Raw genomic sequence first — 17242 nt, 5'->3', positions numbered from 1 at the left:
TTTGACTAAATTCAAGGATATTGTTAGCATATGAAACGTGTGAGGTATTGATGACATTTGAAATACAAAAAGATTCGTAAATTTGGGGTTCAACAACATAGTTGTAATAGAACAGAAGAAGTGACTGCGCCCGTATCGGCCCCACCTCGGACATTCTTCTTTCTCAGGGTATCGGCTCCTTGGATTTTGGAAGAGAAATATCAGGCAGATTTGAAGGTGACAGTAAATGTCCTTGGAAACTTCAATGATCCAACGATTTACACCCGTTTTATCAGCGTTTCTGCATGAATAAGGAAGGCAAAGGCCCGACTGACATCAAGTCCTCCAAGAGACAAGGGAAAACCAAAAATTTGAAAACGAGGGAGTCAAACTTCTTGGCGTTAAATCTGCAGTAAAACTTATAGTATGTATCTTGCATACTTTTGAAAATTTTCAGAAAGTTGTTCAACGTTTTGACTGAGTTCAAGAATATTATTGGCTTATGAAACATGAGAGGCATTTATGACATCGAAATGCAAAAAGATGCGTCGGGGTTCAACAACGTAGTTGTAAATAGAAAAGAAGAAGTAACTGCGCCCTGAACGGCTTCTTATTGGACGGGCATTTTTCTTTCTCAAAGTATCGGCTCTTTGGATTTTGGAAAAGAGATGACTTGAATGAGCAAATTGATGACATCAGCCAGATCTTCAGACACCTGAATCCACGCTAGAAGCCAATCTGATGAGGCGGAGTAAAACACACCCTCAAAGTCATCTATAACAGCTAACTGAAACAGCTCCGCACAATAGTTGGAGTTGTAATAAACTGGAAGGAAATGGACTGAAAAGATTCTTTTCACTTCTTCGGAATTGGCTTGATATGACCGATATAGAATGAGGAATGAATAATACCCAGGGTTAAAATCTTCGGTACGAGCAATATAGCCAAGAAGCATACATCATTTCTTGTCAGAATATCGTGATGACGAATATTACTCCTCATAACGACTCACATGAAAAGACAAAGTGAAAAGACAACAACAGTTATTTCGGCAGGGACTTCCGCAAATCCGTTTCTTTTTTTAACCTAACCTTTTGAAGTGAACTATCCAATAACAAGTACTATACGTAAACAATGGGTAAGTTTCATAACTTAGAGGTCTCCCACCTACGGACTGTAGGGGGTCATTTTAACGTTAAAGACATATTTGTTGGATCTTTCAACTATGCTGAGTAAAATGACTATCTAAAAATTTTAATTGGCCAGCTTTAGAGAAAAGAGGGCGTTGGAGGGGGGGCTTGTTGCCCTCCAATCTCTTTGGTCACTTAAAAACTGCACTAGAACTTTTAATTTCCGTTTAAATGTACCCTCTCGTGATATTCTGAGACTACTATTTCGATATGATCACCCCTGGAAAAAAAAACAAACAAACAAACATGCACCCGTGAACTTTCTTATGGCAAACAAAAAGAAAAAAGAAAAAAATTCCATATTTTTGTATATAGGAGCTTGAAACTTTTATAGTTAGGTTCTCTGATATGTTGAATATGATGGTGGGATTTTCATTAAGATTCCTTGACTTGTAAGGGCTGTGTCCCCCCTTTTTATAAATTAGGCATATTTTCTCAGGCTCGTAACTTTTGATGGGTGACACTAAACGTGATTAACCTTATATATTTGGAATCAGCGTAATAAGTTCATTTTTTTTGTGTATCTATTGACATCAATATCCATTTTAAGAGTTTTGGTTATTATTAAGCCGAGTCATCCCTTACTTACAGTTCGTTACCAACTGTTTGATACAGTTCGTTACGACGAACTGTTTAAAAATAAGTGCAATGGGCTAAGAAAAGCTGAAAATGGTAACTAAATCTTGTTTTCTTTCCAGATTGTTCCATCTGTTTTGCAAAATGGTAAAGACACTTCTTTTTTGTCCTGTAGTGAAAAGTGTCCAGATATATTTAGTGTTTAATTTTTAAGAATAGTATTAAACGATCACTGAAGGTATAATATAATAATTCTACAAGATAGACCAAGTAATCCACAGAAAAAATGAATAGATTTACCACAGACTGGGCTAAGATTATTTTGAAAAATACATGGTCAAGCCGCACAGTGTTGCAACAAGGTCCTAAATGGACCTTATACTTTACCATTGTTGAAAATGTATTACAAAACGTCATTGCTGCAACAAACTGACTGAAAGCCTCTACATTAAACTTAGGATTCGTTCGCTCAAACATTAGAAATAAATTCATATAGAAAACACTTATCTGTTGGCATTATGGCTCTCTTTCGTAAAAGGTTGCAAAGATATTGCAGAAGTATGTATCCATGTTATAGACGTGTTGCTGCACTCCATTGCTGAAACAAACTGACTGAAAGCCTCAACATTAAACTTACAATTCATACAATTCATGTGCACCAACATTAGAAATTAAGTCATATAGAATTTGTTGGCATTATGGCTCTTTTTCGTAAAAGGTTGGTAAGATATTGCAGAAGTATGTCTCCATGTTATAAACGTGTTGCAGCATTCCATTGCTGCAACAAACTGACTGAAAGCCTCCACATTAAACTTAAGATTCGTTCGCTCCAACATTAGAAATAAATTCATATAGAATACTTATCTGTTGGCATTATGGCTCTCTTGCGTAAAAGGTCGCAAAGATATTGCAGAAGTATGTCTCCATGTTATAAACGTGTTGCAGCACTCCATTGCTGCAACAAACTGACTGAAAGTCTCCACATTAGACTTAAAATTCATTTCCACCAACATTAGAAATTAAGTCATATAGAATTTGTTAGCATTATGGCTGGTTTTCGTAAAAGGTTGCAAAGATATTGCAGAAGTATGTCTCCATATTATAAACCTGTTGCAGCACTCCATTGCTTCAACAAACTGACGAATAGCCTCCACATTAAACTTAAAATTCATTTGCACCAACATTAGAAATCAAGTCAGATAGATTTGTTGCCATTATGGCTCTCTTTCGTAAAAGGTTGTAAAGATATTGCAGAAGTATGTCTCCATGTTATAAACGTGTGCTTCTCCATTGCTGCGTCAAAATGACTGAAAGTCTTTACATTAAACTTAAGAGTCATTTGCACCAACATTAGAAATTAATTCATATAGAATAATTTTATGTTGGCATTATGGCTCTCTTTCGTAAAAGGTTGCAAAGATATTGCAGAAGTATGTCTCCATGTTATAAACGTGTTGCAGCACTCCATTGCTGCAACAAACTGACTGAAAGCCTACACATTAGACTTAAAATTCATTTCCACTAACATTAGAAATTAAGTCATATAGAAATTGTTGGCATTATGGCTCTTTTTCGTAAAAGGTTGCAAAGATATTGCAGAAGTATGTCTCCATGTTATAAACCTGTTGCAGCATTCCGTTGCTGCAACAAACTGACGGAAAGCCTCCACATTAAACTTAAAATTCATTTGCACCACCATTAGAAATTAAGTCATATAAAATTTGTTGACATTATGGCTCTTTTTAGTAAAAGGTTGCAAAAATATTGCAGAAGTATGTCTCCATGTTATAAACGTTTTGCTTCTCCATTGCTGCAACAAACTGACTGGAAGCCTCCACAATAAACTTAAGATTCATTTGCACCAACATTAGAAATTAAGTCATATAGAATTTGATGGCATTATGGCTCTCTTTCGTAAAAGGTTGTAGATATATTGCAGAAGTATGTCTCCATGTTATAAACGTGTTGCTTCTCCATTGCTGAAACAAACTGACTGAAAGTCTTTACATTAAACTTAAGATTCATTTGCACCAACATTATAAATTAATTCATATAGAATAATTTTCTGTTGGCATTATGGCTCTCTTTCGTAAAAGGTCGTAAAGATATTGCAGAAGTATGTCTCCATGTAATAAACGTGTTGCAGCACTCCATTGCTGGAACAAAGTGACTGAAAGTCTCCACATTAAACTTAAAATTCATTTCCACCAACATTAGAAATTAAGTCATATAGAAATTGTTGGCATTATGGCTCTTTTTCGTAAAAGATTGCAAAGATATTGCAGAAGTATGTCTCCATGTTATAAACCTGTTGCACCACTCCATTGTTGCAAAAAACCGACGGAAAGCCTCCACATTAAACTTAAAATTCATTTGCACCAACATTAGAAATTATGTCATACAGAATTTGTTGACATTGTGGCTCTTTTTAGTAAAAGGTTGCAAAGATATTGCAGAAGTATATCGCCATGTTATAAACGTGTTGCTTCTCCATTGCTACAACAAACTGACTGAAAGTCTTTACATTAAACTTAAGGTTCATTTGCACCAACATTAGAAATTAATTCATATAGAATAATTTTCTGTTGGCATTATGGCTCTCTTTCGTAAAAGGTTGCAAAGAAATTGCAAAAGTATGTCTCCATGTTATAAACGTGTTGCAGCACTCCATTGCTGGAACAAAGTGACTGAAAGCCTCCACATTAAACTTAAAATTCATTTCCACCAACATTAGAATCTAAGTCATATAGAAATTGTTGGCATTATGGCTCTTTTTCGTGAAAGATTGCAAAGATATTGCAGAAGAATGTCTCCATGTTATAAAACTGTTGCAGCACTCAATTATTGCAACAAACTGACGGAAAACCTCCACATTAAACTTAAAATTCATTTGCACCAACATTAGAAATTATGTCATATAGAATTTATTGACATTATGGCTCTTTTTAGTAAAAGGTTGCAAAGATATTTCAGAAGTATGTCGCCATGTTTTAAACGTGTTGCTTCTCCATTGCTGCAACAAACTGACTGGAAGCCTCCACATTAAACTTAAAATTCATTTGCACCAACATTAGAAATTAAGTCACATAGAATTTGTTGGCATTATGGCTCTTTTTAGTAAAAGGTTGCAAAGATATTGCAGAAGTATGTCTCCATGTTATAAACGTGTTGCTTCTCCATTGCTGCAACAAACTGACTGGAAGCCCCCACAATAAACTTAAAATTCATTTGCACCAACATTAGAAATTAAGTGATATAGAATTTGTTGGCATTATGGCTCTCTTTCGTAAAAGGTTGTAGAGATATTGCAGAAGTATGTCTCCATGTTATAAACGCGTTGCTTCTCCATTGCTGCAACAAACTGACTGAAAGGTTTTACATTAAACTTAAGATTCATTTGCACCAACATTAGAAATTAATTCATAAAGAATAATTTTCTGTTGGCATTATGGCTCTCTTTCGTAAAAGGTCGCAAAGATATTGCAGAAGTATGTCTCCATGTAATAAACGTGTTGCAACACTCCATTACTGGAACAAAGTTACTGAAAGCCTCCACATTAAACTTAAAATTCATTTCCACCAACATTAGAAATTAAGTCATATAGAAATTGTTGGCATTATGGCTCTTTTCGTAAAAGATTTCAAAGATATTGCAGAAGTATGTCTCCATGTTATAAACCTGTTGCAGCACTCCATTGTTGCAAAAAACTGACGGAAAGCCTCCACATTAAACTTAAAATTCATTTGCACCAATAATAGAAATTATGTCATATAGAATTTGTTGACATTGTGGCTCTTTTTAGTAAAAGGTTGCAAAGACATTGCAGAAGTATGTCGCCATGTTATAAACGTGTTGCTTCTCCATTGATGCAACAAACTGACTGAAAGTCTTTACATTAAACTTAAGATTCATTTGCACCAACATTAGAAATTAATTTATATAGAATAATTTTCTGTTTGCATTATGGCTCTCTTTCGTAAAAGGTTGCAAAGAAATTGCAAAAGTATGTCTCCATGTTATAAACGTGTTGCAGCACTCTATTGCTGGAACAAAGTGACTGAAAGCCTCCAGATTAAACTTAAAATTCATTTCCATCAACATTAGAAATTAAGTCATATAGAAATTGTTGGCATTATGGCTCTTTTTCGAAAAAGATTGCAAAGATATTGCAGAAGAATGTCTCCATGTTATAAACCTGTTGCAGCACTCCATTATTGCAACACACTGACGGAAAGCCTCCACATTAAACTTAAAATTCATTTGCACCAACATTAGAAAATATGTCATATAGAATTTGTTGACATTATGGCTCTTTTTAGTAAAAGGTTGCAAAGATATTGCAGAAGTATGTCGCCATGTTATAAACGTGTTGCTTCTCCATTGCTGCAACAAACTGACTGGAAGCCTCCACATTAAACTTAAAATTCATTTGCAAAAACATTAGAAATTAATTCATATAGAATTTGTTGTCATTATGGCTTTTTTTAGTAAAAGGTTGCAAAGATATTGCAGAAGTATGTCTCCATGTTATAAAAGTGTTGCTTCTCCATTGCTGCAACAAACTGACTGGAAGCCTGCACATTAAACTTAAAATTCATTTGCACCAACATTAGAAATTAAGTCATATAGAATTTGTTGGCATTATGGCTCTCTTTCGTAAAAGGTTGTAAAGATGTTGCAGAAGTATGTCTCCATGTTATAAACGTGTTGCTTCTCCATTGCCGCAACAAACTGACTGAAAGTCTTTACATTAAACTTAAGATTCATTTGCACCAACATTAGAAAATAATTCATATAGAATAATTTTCTGTTGGCATTATGGCTCTCTTTCGTAAAAGGTTGCAAAGATATTGCAGAAGTATGTCTCCATGTTATAAACGTGTTGCAGCACTCCATTGCTGGAACAAAGTGACTGAAAGCCTCCACATTAAATTTAAAATTCATTTCCACCAACATTAGAAATTAAGTCATATAGAAATTGTTGGCATTATGGCTCTTTTTCGTAAAAGATTGCAAAGATTATGCAGAAGTATGTCTCCATGTTATAAACCTGTTGCAGCACTCCATTGTTGCAACAAACTGACGGAAAGCCTCCACATTAAACTTAAAATTCATTTGCATCAACATTAGAAATTATGTCATATAGAATTTGTTGACATTGTGGCTCTTTTTAATAAAAAGGTTGCAAAGATATTGCAGAAGTATGTCGCCATGTTATAAACGTGTTGCTTCTCCATTGCTGCTACAAACTGACTGAAAGTCTTTACATTAAACTTAAGATTCATTTGCACCAACAATAGAAATTAATTCATATAGAATAATTTTCTGTTGGCATTATGGCTCTCTTTCGTAAAAGATTGCAAAGATATTGCAGAAGTATGTCTCCATGTTATAAACGTGTTGCAGCACTCCATTGCTGGAACAAAGTGACTGAAAGCCTCCACATTAAACTTAAAATTCATTTCCACCAACATTAGAAATTAAGTCATATTCAAATTGTTGGCATTATGGCTCTTTTTCGTAAAAGATCGCAAAAATATTGCAGAAGAATGTCTCCATGTTATAAACATGTTGCAGCACTCTATTATTGCAACAAATTGACGGAAAGCCTCCACATTAAACTTAAAATTTATTTGTACCACTATTAGAAATTATGTCATATAGAATTTGTTGACATTATGGCTCTTTTTAGTAAAAGGTTGCAAAAATATTGCAGAAATATGTCGCCATGTTATAAACGTGTTGTTTCTCCATTGCTGCAGCAAACTGACTGGAAACCTCCACATTAAACTTAAAATTCATTTGCACCAACATTAGAAATTAATTCATATAGAATTTGTTGACATTATGGCTTTTTTTTAGTAAAAGGTTGCAAAGATATTGCAGAAGTATGTCTCCATGTTATAGACGTGTTGCTTCTCCATTGCTGCAACAAACTGACTGGAAGCCTCAACATTAAACTTGAAATTCATTTGCACCAACATTAGAAATTAAGTCATATAGAATTTGTTAGTATTATGGCTCTCTTTCGTAAAAGGTTGTAAAGATATTGCAGAAGTATGTCTCCATGTTATAAACGTGCTGCTTCTCTATTGCTGCAACAAACTGACTGAAAGTCTTTACATTAAACTTAAGATTCATTTGCACCAACATTAGAAATTAATTCATATAGAATAATTTTCTGTTGGCATTATGGCTCTCTTTGGAAAAAGGTTGCAAAGATATTGCAGAACTATGTCTCCATTTTATAAACGTGTTGCAGCACTCCATTGCTGGAACAAACTGACTGAAAGCCTCCACATTAAACTTAAAATTCATTTGCACCAACATTAGATATTAAGTCATATAGAATTTGTTGGCATTATGGCTCTCTTTCGTAAAAGGTTGCAAAGATATTGCAGAAGTATGTCTCCATGTTATAAACCTGCTGCAGCACTCCATTGCTGCAACAAACTGACGGAAAGCCTCCACATTAAACTTAAAATTCATTTGCACCAACATTAGAAATTAAGTCATATATAATTTGTTGACATTATGGCTCTTTTTAGTAAAAGGTTGCAAAGATATTGCAGAACTATGTCTCCATGTTATAAACGTGTTGCTTCTCCATTGCTGCAACAAACTGACTGGAAGCCTCCACATTAAACTTAAAATTCATTTGCATCAACATTAGAAATTAACTCATATAGAATTTGTTAGCATTATGGCTCTCTTTCGTAAATGGTTGTAAAGATATTGCAGAAGCATGTCTCCATGTTATAAACGTGTTGGTTCTCCATTGCTGCAACAAACTGACTGAAAGTCTTAACATTAAACTTAAGATTCATTTGCACCAACATTAGAAATTAATTCATAAAGAATAATTTTCTGTTGGCATTATGGCTCTCTATCGTAAAAGGTTGCAAAGATATTGCAGAAGTATGTCTCCATGTTATAAACCTGTTGCAGCACTCCATTCCTGGAACAAACTGACTGAAAGCCTCCACATTAAACTTAAAATTCAGTTCCACCAACATTAGAAATTAAGTCATATAGAAATTGTTGGCATTATGGCTCTTTTTCGTAAAAGATTGCAAAGATATTGCAGACGTATGTCTCCATGTTATAAATCTGTTGCAGCACTCCATTGCTGCAACAAACTGACGGAAAGCCTCCACATTAAACTTAAAATTCATTTGCACCAACATTAGAAATTAAGTCATATAGAATTTGTTGACATTATGGCTCTTTTTAGTAAAAGGTTGCAAAGATATTGCAGAAGTATGTCTCCATGTTATAAACGCGTTGCTTCTCCATTGCTGCAACAAACTGACTGAAAGCCTCCACATTAAACTTAAAATTCATTTGCACCAACATTAAAAATTAAGTCATATAGAATTTGTTGGCATTATGGCTCTATTTCGTAAAAGGTTATAAAGATATTGCAGAATTATGTCTCCATGTTATAAACGTGTTGCTTCTCCATTGCTGCAACAAAATGACTGAAAGTGTCTACATTAAACTTAAGATTCATTTGCACCAACATTAGAAATTAATTCTTATAGAATAATTATATGTTGGCATTATGGCTCTCTTTCGTAAAAAATTGTAAAGATATTGCAGAAATATATCTCCATCTTATAAACGTGCTGCAGCACTCCAATGTTGTAAAAACCAACTGGATACGTTTAAATTAAACAAAAGATTCCAATGCATTAAAACGAAAAAATTAGGCCATAGAGATTACTTACTATCATCTGTTGACCTTATAGCCCTTTGTCTGTCTTCTTCTCCTTCATGCTTAGAAAAAAGAGTTACAGATTGTCCACTTGAGGGCAGAGTCCATGTTTGGCCTAACTTCCGCTTGTTTGGACTCTGTTGCGCACGGAAGTCATTTAGCAACGCAACTATGTGCTCAATCATCTCAAGTTCTTCTTCTAATGCAAGTAAAGCTTCACTGTCTTCTTTTAGCCAAACGAGGAGATTCTGAAAGATTATTTTGTAATAAAAGTTAATTTCCAACAGGAGTCAATTTTCACTTTGCTAGCTAGATTTAACGTCGCCCGACTAACTAATGGCTTCATGTGGATGAATTTTTAGCTCCTTTCAAATCAGTGTTTAAAAATTTTCTCCATCGGCTGGCAAATTTTTGTTTAAATATAAAAAAATGTATTTGTTCTTGCATCCGTAAGAAGCTGGTATTCCTAAAAGTAATATTTTTCGATAGGAATTCAATTGGTCTTCTTTTTCAAAAATTCTTAAGGAAAATTCAGATGATTTCGCTTTCATTGATACACCAGCCGAAATTTACGGAGCGAAGTCGCTCGTTTGTCTTCACTTAACGAAATCTACATTAATTTACAAATACTTAGCTTATTTTTTTAAATATCCAACTACCGTCACTGCAGAGCAGGCAGCCTTTCCACTTTGAAACTTTGTCTAATAGGATTTGTTAAAATAAGAGATAACTGAAACATTTAGAAGCGACTAATTTAGTTCATAGAACCTTAACTCTAGATAATTTAAAGAAGCGATCAATTTAGTTCATAGATCCGTAATTCCATACTAATGTTAGCTAAAATTTATTTTACATAAATGCTAATAAACAATGAATTAAATGAATTAAGTGATTAGCCTAGTGACAAATTTTTGATTTATTAACCTTTTCATACGGTATTCAAACGTTTTCAGAAACATAATCTTAGCTACTCCAAAACTATAACATATCTACGAATAAGGTGGGGAGGGGGTAAATACACACAAAAAGTAGAAAAAATTACCATGTAAGGGTAAAGTATTACTGAGGTATGACGTTAACAAAGCTTAGGCTTGTCACCAACTAAACACAGCAAAATAACAAACATCGCAATATGTCATAACGGAAACACTAACATTAAATTCATACTGATTTATTTCAAAGCATTTTTTGTAGTTAAAATTAAACAGGTTCCTAGTAGATGGTAAATAATTCCATAACTTAAAGCGACCCCCACACAAACTTGTAAAAAAATAGTTTTCCAAATGCATTATACAGCCTACCTAATAAAAATTAAAGTGTTTTTCTTTGAACAATTATCCGATTTATTCACCGAGATTGGTAATGTGGGAGATATAGGAACCGATCCAAAGCATGTTGCTGAAATAAAAAAAGGTGGGTTGTTTATACCTTTATTAAGTGCACATATTTGGTTACGGTAACTGGTTATACCACCAGATTCATTTGAAACTGGTCTTTCTTTGTCATTCTAGCAAGGGTTCTGCGGTCACCCTTAAACAAGCTGTGGACTTTGGTCCAAGGTCGCCCCTAATGTAAAGGCTAATTGTTGCTGCAACATACACCTCCAGGCATATGATAAAATAAATCAACAATTAATTTTGGATTTTGAAAACTTATTGGCAAAGCCTAGATATATAGCCTGTGAATTCTTTTTCCTGACTTTTTAATATTTTTAATAGTCTAAAAAATATTCTAATATACTATATTTTAAAAAAATTATTTTTAATACACTTCAAGGACTATTTTTATAGTATTTTCTTGTGAATTTCTAGCATTTTTTTAAAACATGTTGGAAGGCAATGACACCTCCAATATCTTGATTGAGATTAATTAAATCAAAATCAGCCATGAGAATCATGTATTCCACAATTCACAGCTAACTGACAGGTGATCAGAAATCTACTGAGGTAGGTAACTGTACTAAGTACTTAGTATCATAGGCAGCACGCTAGCACTGCCTAAGAAAAGAACGATGTGGGTACAATGTGTTTTTTTTTGTTTTTTTTTCTCCATACCCGGGCATTTCGTATCGAAGGAGATGTCGTAGAAACTTCGAAAAGGGCTCATTCTATTGGAAATCGAGAGTTCTAGTGCCCTTTTTAATAGTCGAAAGTGAATGGAGGGCAACTAGCCCTCCCCCACGCCCATCATTCCCCCAAACACATCCAATCAAAACTGTGAGATAGCCGTTTTGTTCAACGTATTTGATTACCAGATAGAAAATAGGTTTTTGAGGAGGACACTCTCCCAGTACCCTCAGGGCAGAGGTTTTAAGTTATGCCCTAGGGGCGTGTAAGGCTTTTATAGAAGGCGTTGTCGTAGAAACTTCAAAACAGGCTCATTCGATTGGAAATTCAAACGGCTAGTGCCCTTTTTAATAGTCGAAAGTGATTGGAGGGCAACTAGCCCCCCCACGCCCATCATTCCCCCAAACACATCCAATCAAAATTTTGAGATAGACATTTTGTCGGCGTAGCTGATAAGGTTCTTATAGAAGGCGTTGTCGTAGAAACTTCAAAACAGGCTCATTCGATTGGGAATTCAAAGGGCTAGTGCCCTTTTTAATAGTCGAAAGTGATTGGAGGGTGACTACCCCCCCCCCCACGCCCATTATTCACCCAAACACATCTAATCAAAATTTTGAGATAGGTATTTTGTCAGCGTAGCTGATTTCCAGATAAAAAATATCTTTTTGAGGAGGACACTCCCCCACAACCCTCGGGGCAAGGGTTTTAAGTTATGCCCTGGGGCCATATAAGGTTTTTAATGAAGGCGTTGCAGTAGAAACTTCAAAACAGGCTCATTCGATTGGAAATTCAAAGGGCTAGGGCCCGTTATAATAGTCGAAAGTGATTGGAGGGCAACTAACCCCCCCCCCGCGCCCATCATTAACCCAAACACATCCAATCAAAATTGTGAGATAGCAATTTTGTTCAGCTTAGTTGATTTCTAGATAGAAAATGTGTTTTTGAGGAGGACACTCCCCCACAACCCTCAGGGCATGGGTTTTAAATTATGCCCTGGGGGCATATAAGGTTTTCATAGAAGGCGTTGCCGTAGAAACTTCAAAACAGGCTCATACGATTGGAAATTCAAAGGGATAGTGCCCTGTCTAATTGTCAAAAGTGATTGGAGGGCAGCTAGCCCCCCCCCGACGCCCATCATTCCCCCAAACACATTCAATCAAAATTTCGAGATGGCCATTTTGTTCAGCGTAGTTGATTTTCACATAGAAAATATGTTTTTGAGGGGGATACTCCCCCACAACCCTCAGGGTAAAGGTTTTAGTTATGCCGTGGGGGCATATAAGGTTTTATAGAAGGCGTTGTCTTAAAAACTTCAGAAAAGGGCTCATTTGATTTCAAATTCAAAGGGCTAGTGTTCTTTTTAATAGTCGAAAGTGATCAGTAATATTTTTTGTTGTTGCTGTTGTTGTTTAGACCAGGGCACTTCGTATAGAAAGAGTTGTCGTGGGAACTTCGAAAAAGGCTCATTCGATTGAAAATAGAAAGGGCTGATGCCCTTTTTAATAGTCGAAAGTGGTTTGAGGGCAACTAATCCCCGTTCCACTCCCACCCTCCCATTTTCCCATTATGTTTAAAAACTGAATGTTGCCTTAACATTAAATCAAAATGCACTGTGATAATACTAATTCCCAATAAGGCATCTCAGCAGTATCCCAAGAACAACTGAGGGTATTATGTTCAAACTTTCGAGACTACTTCTGCTCTTAAATTTTGACCAAATCAAAATAGTGTAAAAATATCCAAGCTATCAAAGAAAGTAAACAGATTTTTTTGCGAATGGTTTCAAGTTTTCCATTTCAGGTCAACTAGAGGAGGTATGAAACTAAGTTAAACAGTACTATTCGTGTCCAGATTTTTAAAAGGGTGTATGTTGTTAAAAATTGCTGAAAATTTTTCTCCAGCATACTAATAGCCGGCCAAATTATAAAGTCTTAAAAAATGAAAAGATTTTAAGCATTATTTTCTTTTTCCTTGAAAATACTATTTCAATCTAAAACAAACAGAAATTAATTAAAGAAAGTTTTTCCACAAAATAAGTTTTTCAAAGAAAAGTAAAGAACTTCATTAAACAAAAAAAGAGGAAAAATAAAATCAAATAATCTACCAAGCTCGAAACTACCACAAATCATCATTGATAAATAAATGAAACCCAAAACGAAAAGAAATTACAATAAATAACCGAGTCAAATTCAAAACGAGCAGAAATTAACATAAGTTGGGCGCAAAACCCCTGTGCCTTCCCAAGACCAGAACAAAATTTGCACTTTACTGAAAAAATACAAATGAATGTGCATTGTCAGTTTAATATACATATACTGATATTTAGTAACCAAAATGTTAAAATTATTTGATATATTAAAGTTATAAAAGTAAAAATATTTATATTTTTTTAAGTAAAGTGCAAATTTTGTTTCCCCAAGGGGGACCATTAATATTGACTACCAATCCTCATACTGTTTGGCACTACTTGAGGTAAAAAAAAAAATACAAAAAAAAAAAAAAAATCATAACAACCAACACAATGACCCCTTAGCAGCCTACGGAAATCGAGTTAAACCATCTGGTCTAGAATCTCACCTGGTAGTCGCTCCCATGTTAACGGAAGCTGGTGTCTGAGCGAGAAGCCAGACCGAGTCAATGATTATTTATTCTTCATATAGAGCATGAATAACTGAATACTGTACATAACTGAAATATTTGAAACGATAAAGAAAAGTAAAAGAAAAAAAAAAATTGATAATTCGTCTCAAAACTATCACACATTTTTAACCTTTAAATGGTAAAAGAGTTTCTAACTTTCGATTTAATTTCTAGAACATTTTTAAGGATAAAATCAGCTTACCTCAAATATTCATGGGTAAATAATTCTTCAAATACGTCAACTTATGTTGAAATTAACAAACTTACCTCAAAAAATTCATGGGTACACTTTTCATCGAATACTGGGTCCCTTATGGTTGCCACCCATTGATTTACAAATTGCACCACTCGGCTTTTGTTTGCAATTACGAATTCTCGATCTTGCGATGAAGAATCAATGCGATAAGTAAGTCTAGTTAAGGAAAGGTTCTGATAGACGAAGACTTGGAATTGAATAGAAAAAAGAATTCAATAGAAAGTAAAAAAAATATTCAATAGTTAAGTCTAGTCAAGGAAAGGTTCGGTTAGATGAAGACTTGGAATTCAATAGAAAAAAGAATTCAATAAAAAGTAGAAACAATATTCAGTAGTAAGTCTAGTTAGGGAAAGGTTTGAATAGATGAAAACTTGCAATTCAATAGAAAAAAGAATTCAATAGAAAGTAGAAAAACATTCAATAGTAAGTCTAGTTAAGGAAATGTTCGGATAGATGAAGACTTGGAATTCAATATAAAAAAAACAATTAAATAGAAAGTAGAAAGATATTCAATAGTAAGTCTATTTAAGGAAAGGTTCGAATAGAGGAAGACTTGGAATTCAATAGAAAAATATTAAACCTAAATAAGAAATAACTAATTGTTGACTGTAAGATACTGCATTCACATATCTAGGAAACCATTCCTTAGACAAAAAGATTAATCCCCCCTTAACATCATCTCTGCAAGAGGAAAGATAACATAATGACTTTTAAGGAGGAAAAGTTTCACCTAAAGGGGAGGGCATTGGGGAGTAACTTTAAAATTTCAAATGTCTAACCCCAAAACATATTAATAATAAGATCCTAATGGCAAAAACCTTTTTATTAAGCTGGAAAGATTACTTTGGAAGTTTCTTTATCAAAAGCTTTTGGGCTGTCGGTGATACCCTTCTCGTTGCACTCCTGAGGTCAGTAGGCGTAAATAGTGGCCTATTACTTCTAATTTCAGTCACTGTTTAGTCACTGACTGTCCTGCAAAGTGTCTGACCATGATGCAGGATATTTTGCAGAATAGCATACGAGAACTGGATGGACTGAAGCCAGTAAATGCTACTAAGCCACTCCAGGGTTAAATCCCTCTTGATATATGAAGCGCCAACCGTGGCGTAAAAAAGGCACTTTGAGAATAAATCCTGGGTGAGAGAAAAAGTTTTCTTGCTAGCATTAGTTCTCAGGATCAAGTGCTTGTTGCTGGTGCTGTGGGATCAAGTGCTTGTTACTGATAGTTAGTGAGTGGTTTGTAGGTCTGAAGCTGGTCGGTTGGGTTCTCATTATGATAAAAATCCATTGAGGTCGCTTTGACACAACCAAGCTGGAATCTTCTGTAAAGAGATAAAAATGTGATAGTAAGTGCATTGATTCCTGGGAGTTCTTTTGGGATGAAAACTTATTTTTTAAGTGGCACGTTCAAGTAATATTGATTCCGTGGATAATATATGATTCCGTGGACTTACGGAATCATCCGTAAATTAAAGCGTTCATTTCACTTTTCATAGATTCCATCTTTTATATTTCTCTCTCATTTTCCCTTATATATGTTACTGTTGGTCTGTGTGGATGTCTACATTTCCTTCTGTACTTACTCCTGTTCATAATTCTTCATGAGAAAGCGGTAAGAGTTCTCCAGTCGACTACACACAGTCCTGTTGATCTCCTTAAGATTAAAGATATTTATGTTATACCTCTATCTTCGTTGGCATATCAATTCTTCCACGGATTTCTCCCATGTTGTTTATCTGGACTATTTACCCTAGTAGGGGAAGTAAATTTGTATACAGTTCTAAACTGGGAGGATGTGATGATTCCGGCTACTCACTCGGTTCGTTCAGAATTTGGTCTGGTCGTGACTGTGGGACGTGCTTGGAACTTGGTTCCTGCTGAGATTCGTCAGTCACGAACACTTGGCTCCTTTAAAAGACCTATGTAAAGTTTCTTATTAAAGGTAAATATTAAATAATTTTTAGTTGTTTTATGGTTTAATCTTTTTTTTGGGGGGGGGGGAGGCGGGGGTGGTCGTTTTGTTTTGTTGGCTTTGGATCCTCGATGATGTAGAGAATTTTATTTTGTTCTTTATTGTCGGGTGATAGGAGGGTCTCTGTTTCGTGTGGACTGCCGATGAGCTGACGTCTTTTCCTTATAGATTTATAAATTAGACATTGTTTAGTATTGTTTATGCCAAGTTTTAATATTAGTCATTTATTCTATGTCGTTTCCCAAATAATGGGCCATCGAGCCCTTTGGGATACTGTTTTTGTTATTTTTATTTATGGAAATAAATGGAACTTGAACTATCTCGATATACCACGCCCTAGGGGCAACAATCGCCCATCGGCTATTAGCACTTTATTTGTTGTTGTTTGTTGTGTTTTTTTCTTGGGGGGGGGGGGTAAATATAATAGTAATAATTAATATAGTAATATAATAAATAATATAATGGTAAATCTTTTTGCATTAAAGCTGGTCAAGTCACAGTTCAGAAGTCAAAATTTGATAAACACAAATTAGTTAAACGATTCTCCCAAACAAATTTTTAAGTAGTCATAAGATATCTACAATTTTGCAGCTTTGAGGGCCGAATTTATTTTCTTCAGGATACAGTGGGGACACCTTTTCAATTTGTGAGGCTGGAAGAACAAAGTTTATCTCCAAATGTTTTTTAAAAGCCACACATCCTGAAGCTTAATAGCTGATTCTTAGACGAATAATTATGGTAATTATTTGCTTTTAGGACAGACTTTATTTAGCATATTAAAGAAATTAGTAGAACAATGAGAGTAAATAAACTTATCAAAGTTTATTGATTTCATATAGAATGAG

General features: G+C 34.7%; 1 protein-coding gene across 1 annotated transcript in view; it reads right to left on the bottom strand.

Moving 5' to 3' along the window:
* Positions 1–17242, bottom strand: part of Epac (Exchange protein directly activated by cAMP) — a 230554-nt gene that overhangs the window by 15807 nt on the left and 197505 nt on the right. Inside the window, exons 13-14 of the mRNA XM_089085794.1 lie at positions 14437–14575; positions 9477–9711 (exon numbers count right to left, since the gene is read on the bottom strand). Of these exons, the coding sequence (XP_088941920.1) occupies positions 9477–9711; positions 14437–14575 (374 nt within the window). The remainder of the gene's footprint in view (positions 1–9476; positions 9712–14436; positions 14576–17242) is intronic.

The sequence above is a fragment of the Artemia sp. Qi Xiang Cuo genome, chromosome 3 (assembly GCF_049724085.1).
Source record: "Artemia sp. Qi Xiang Cuo chromosome 3, ASM4972408v1, whole genome shotgun sequence".
Lineage (NCBI taxonomy): Eukaryota > Metazoa > Arthropoda > Branchiopoda > Anostraca > Artemiidae > Artemia > Artemia sp. Qi Xiang Cuo.
Note: the sequence above shows the minus strand (reverse complement) of the source record. Positions and strands in the feature narration are given on the sequence as shown.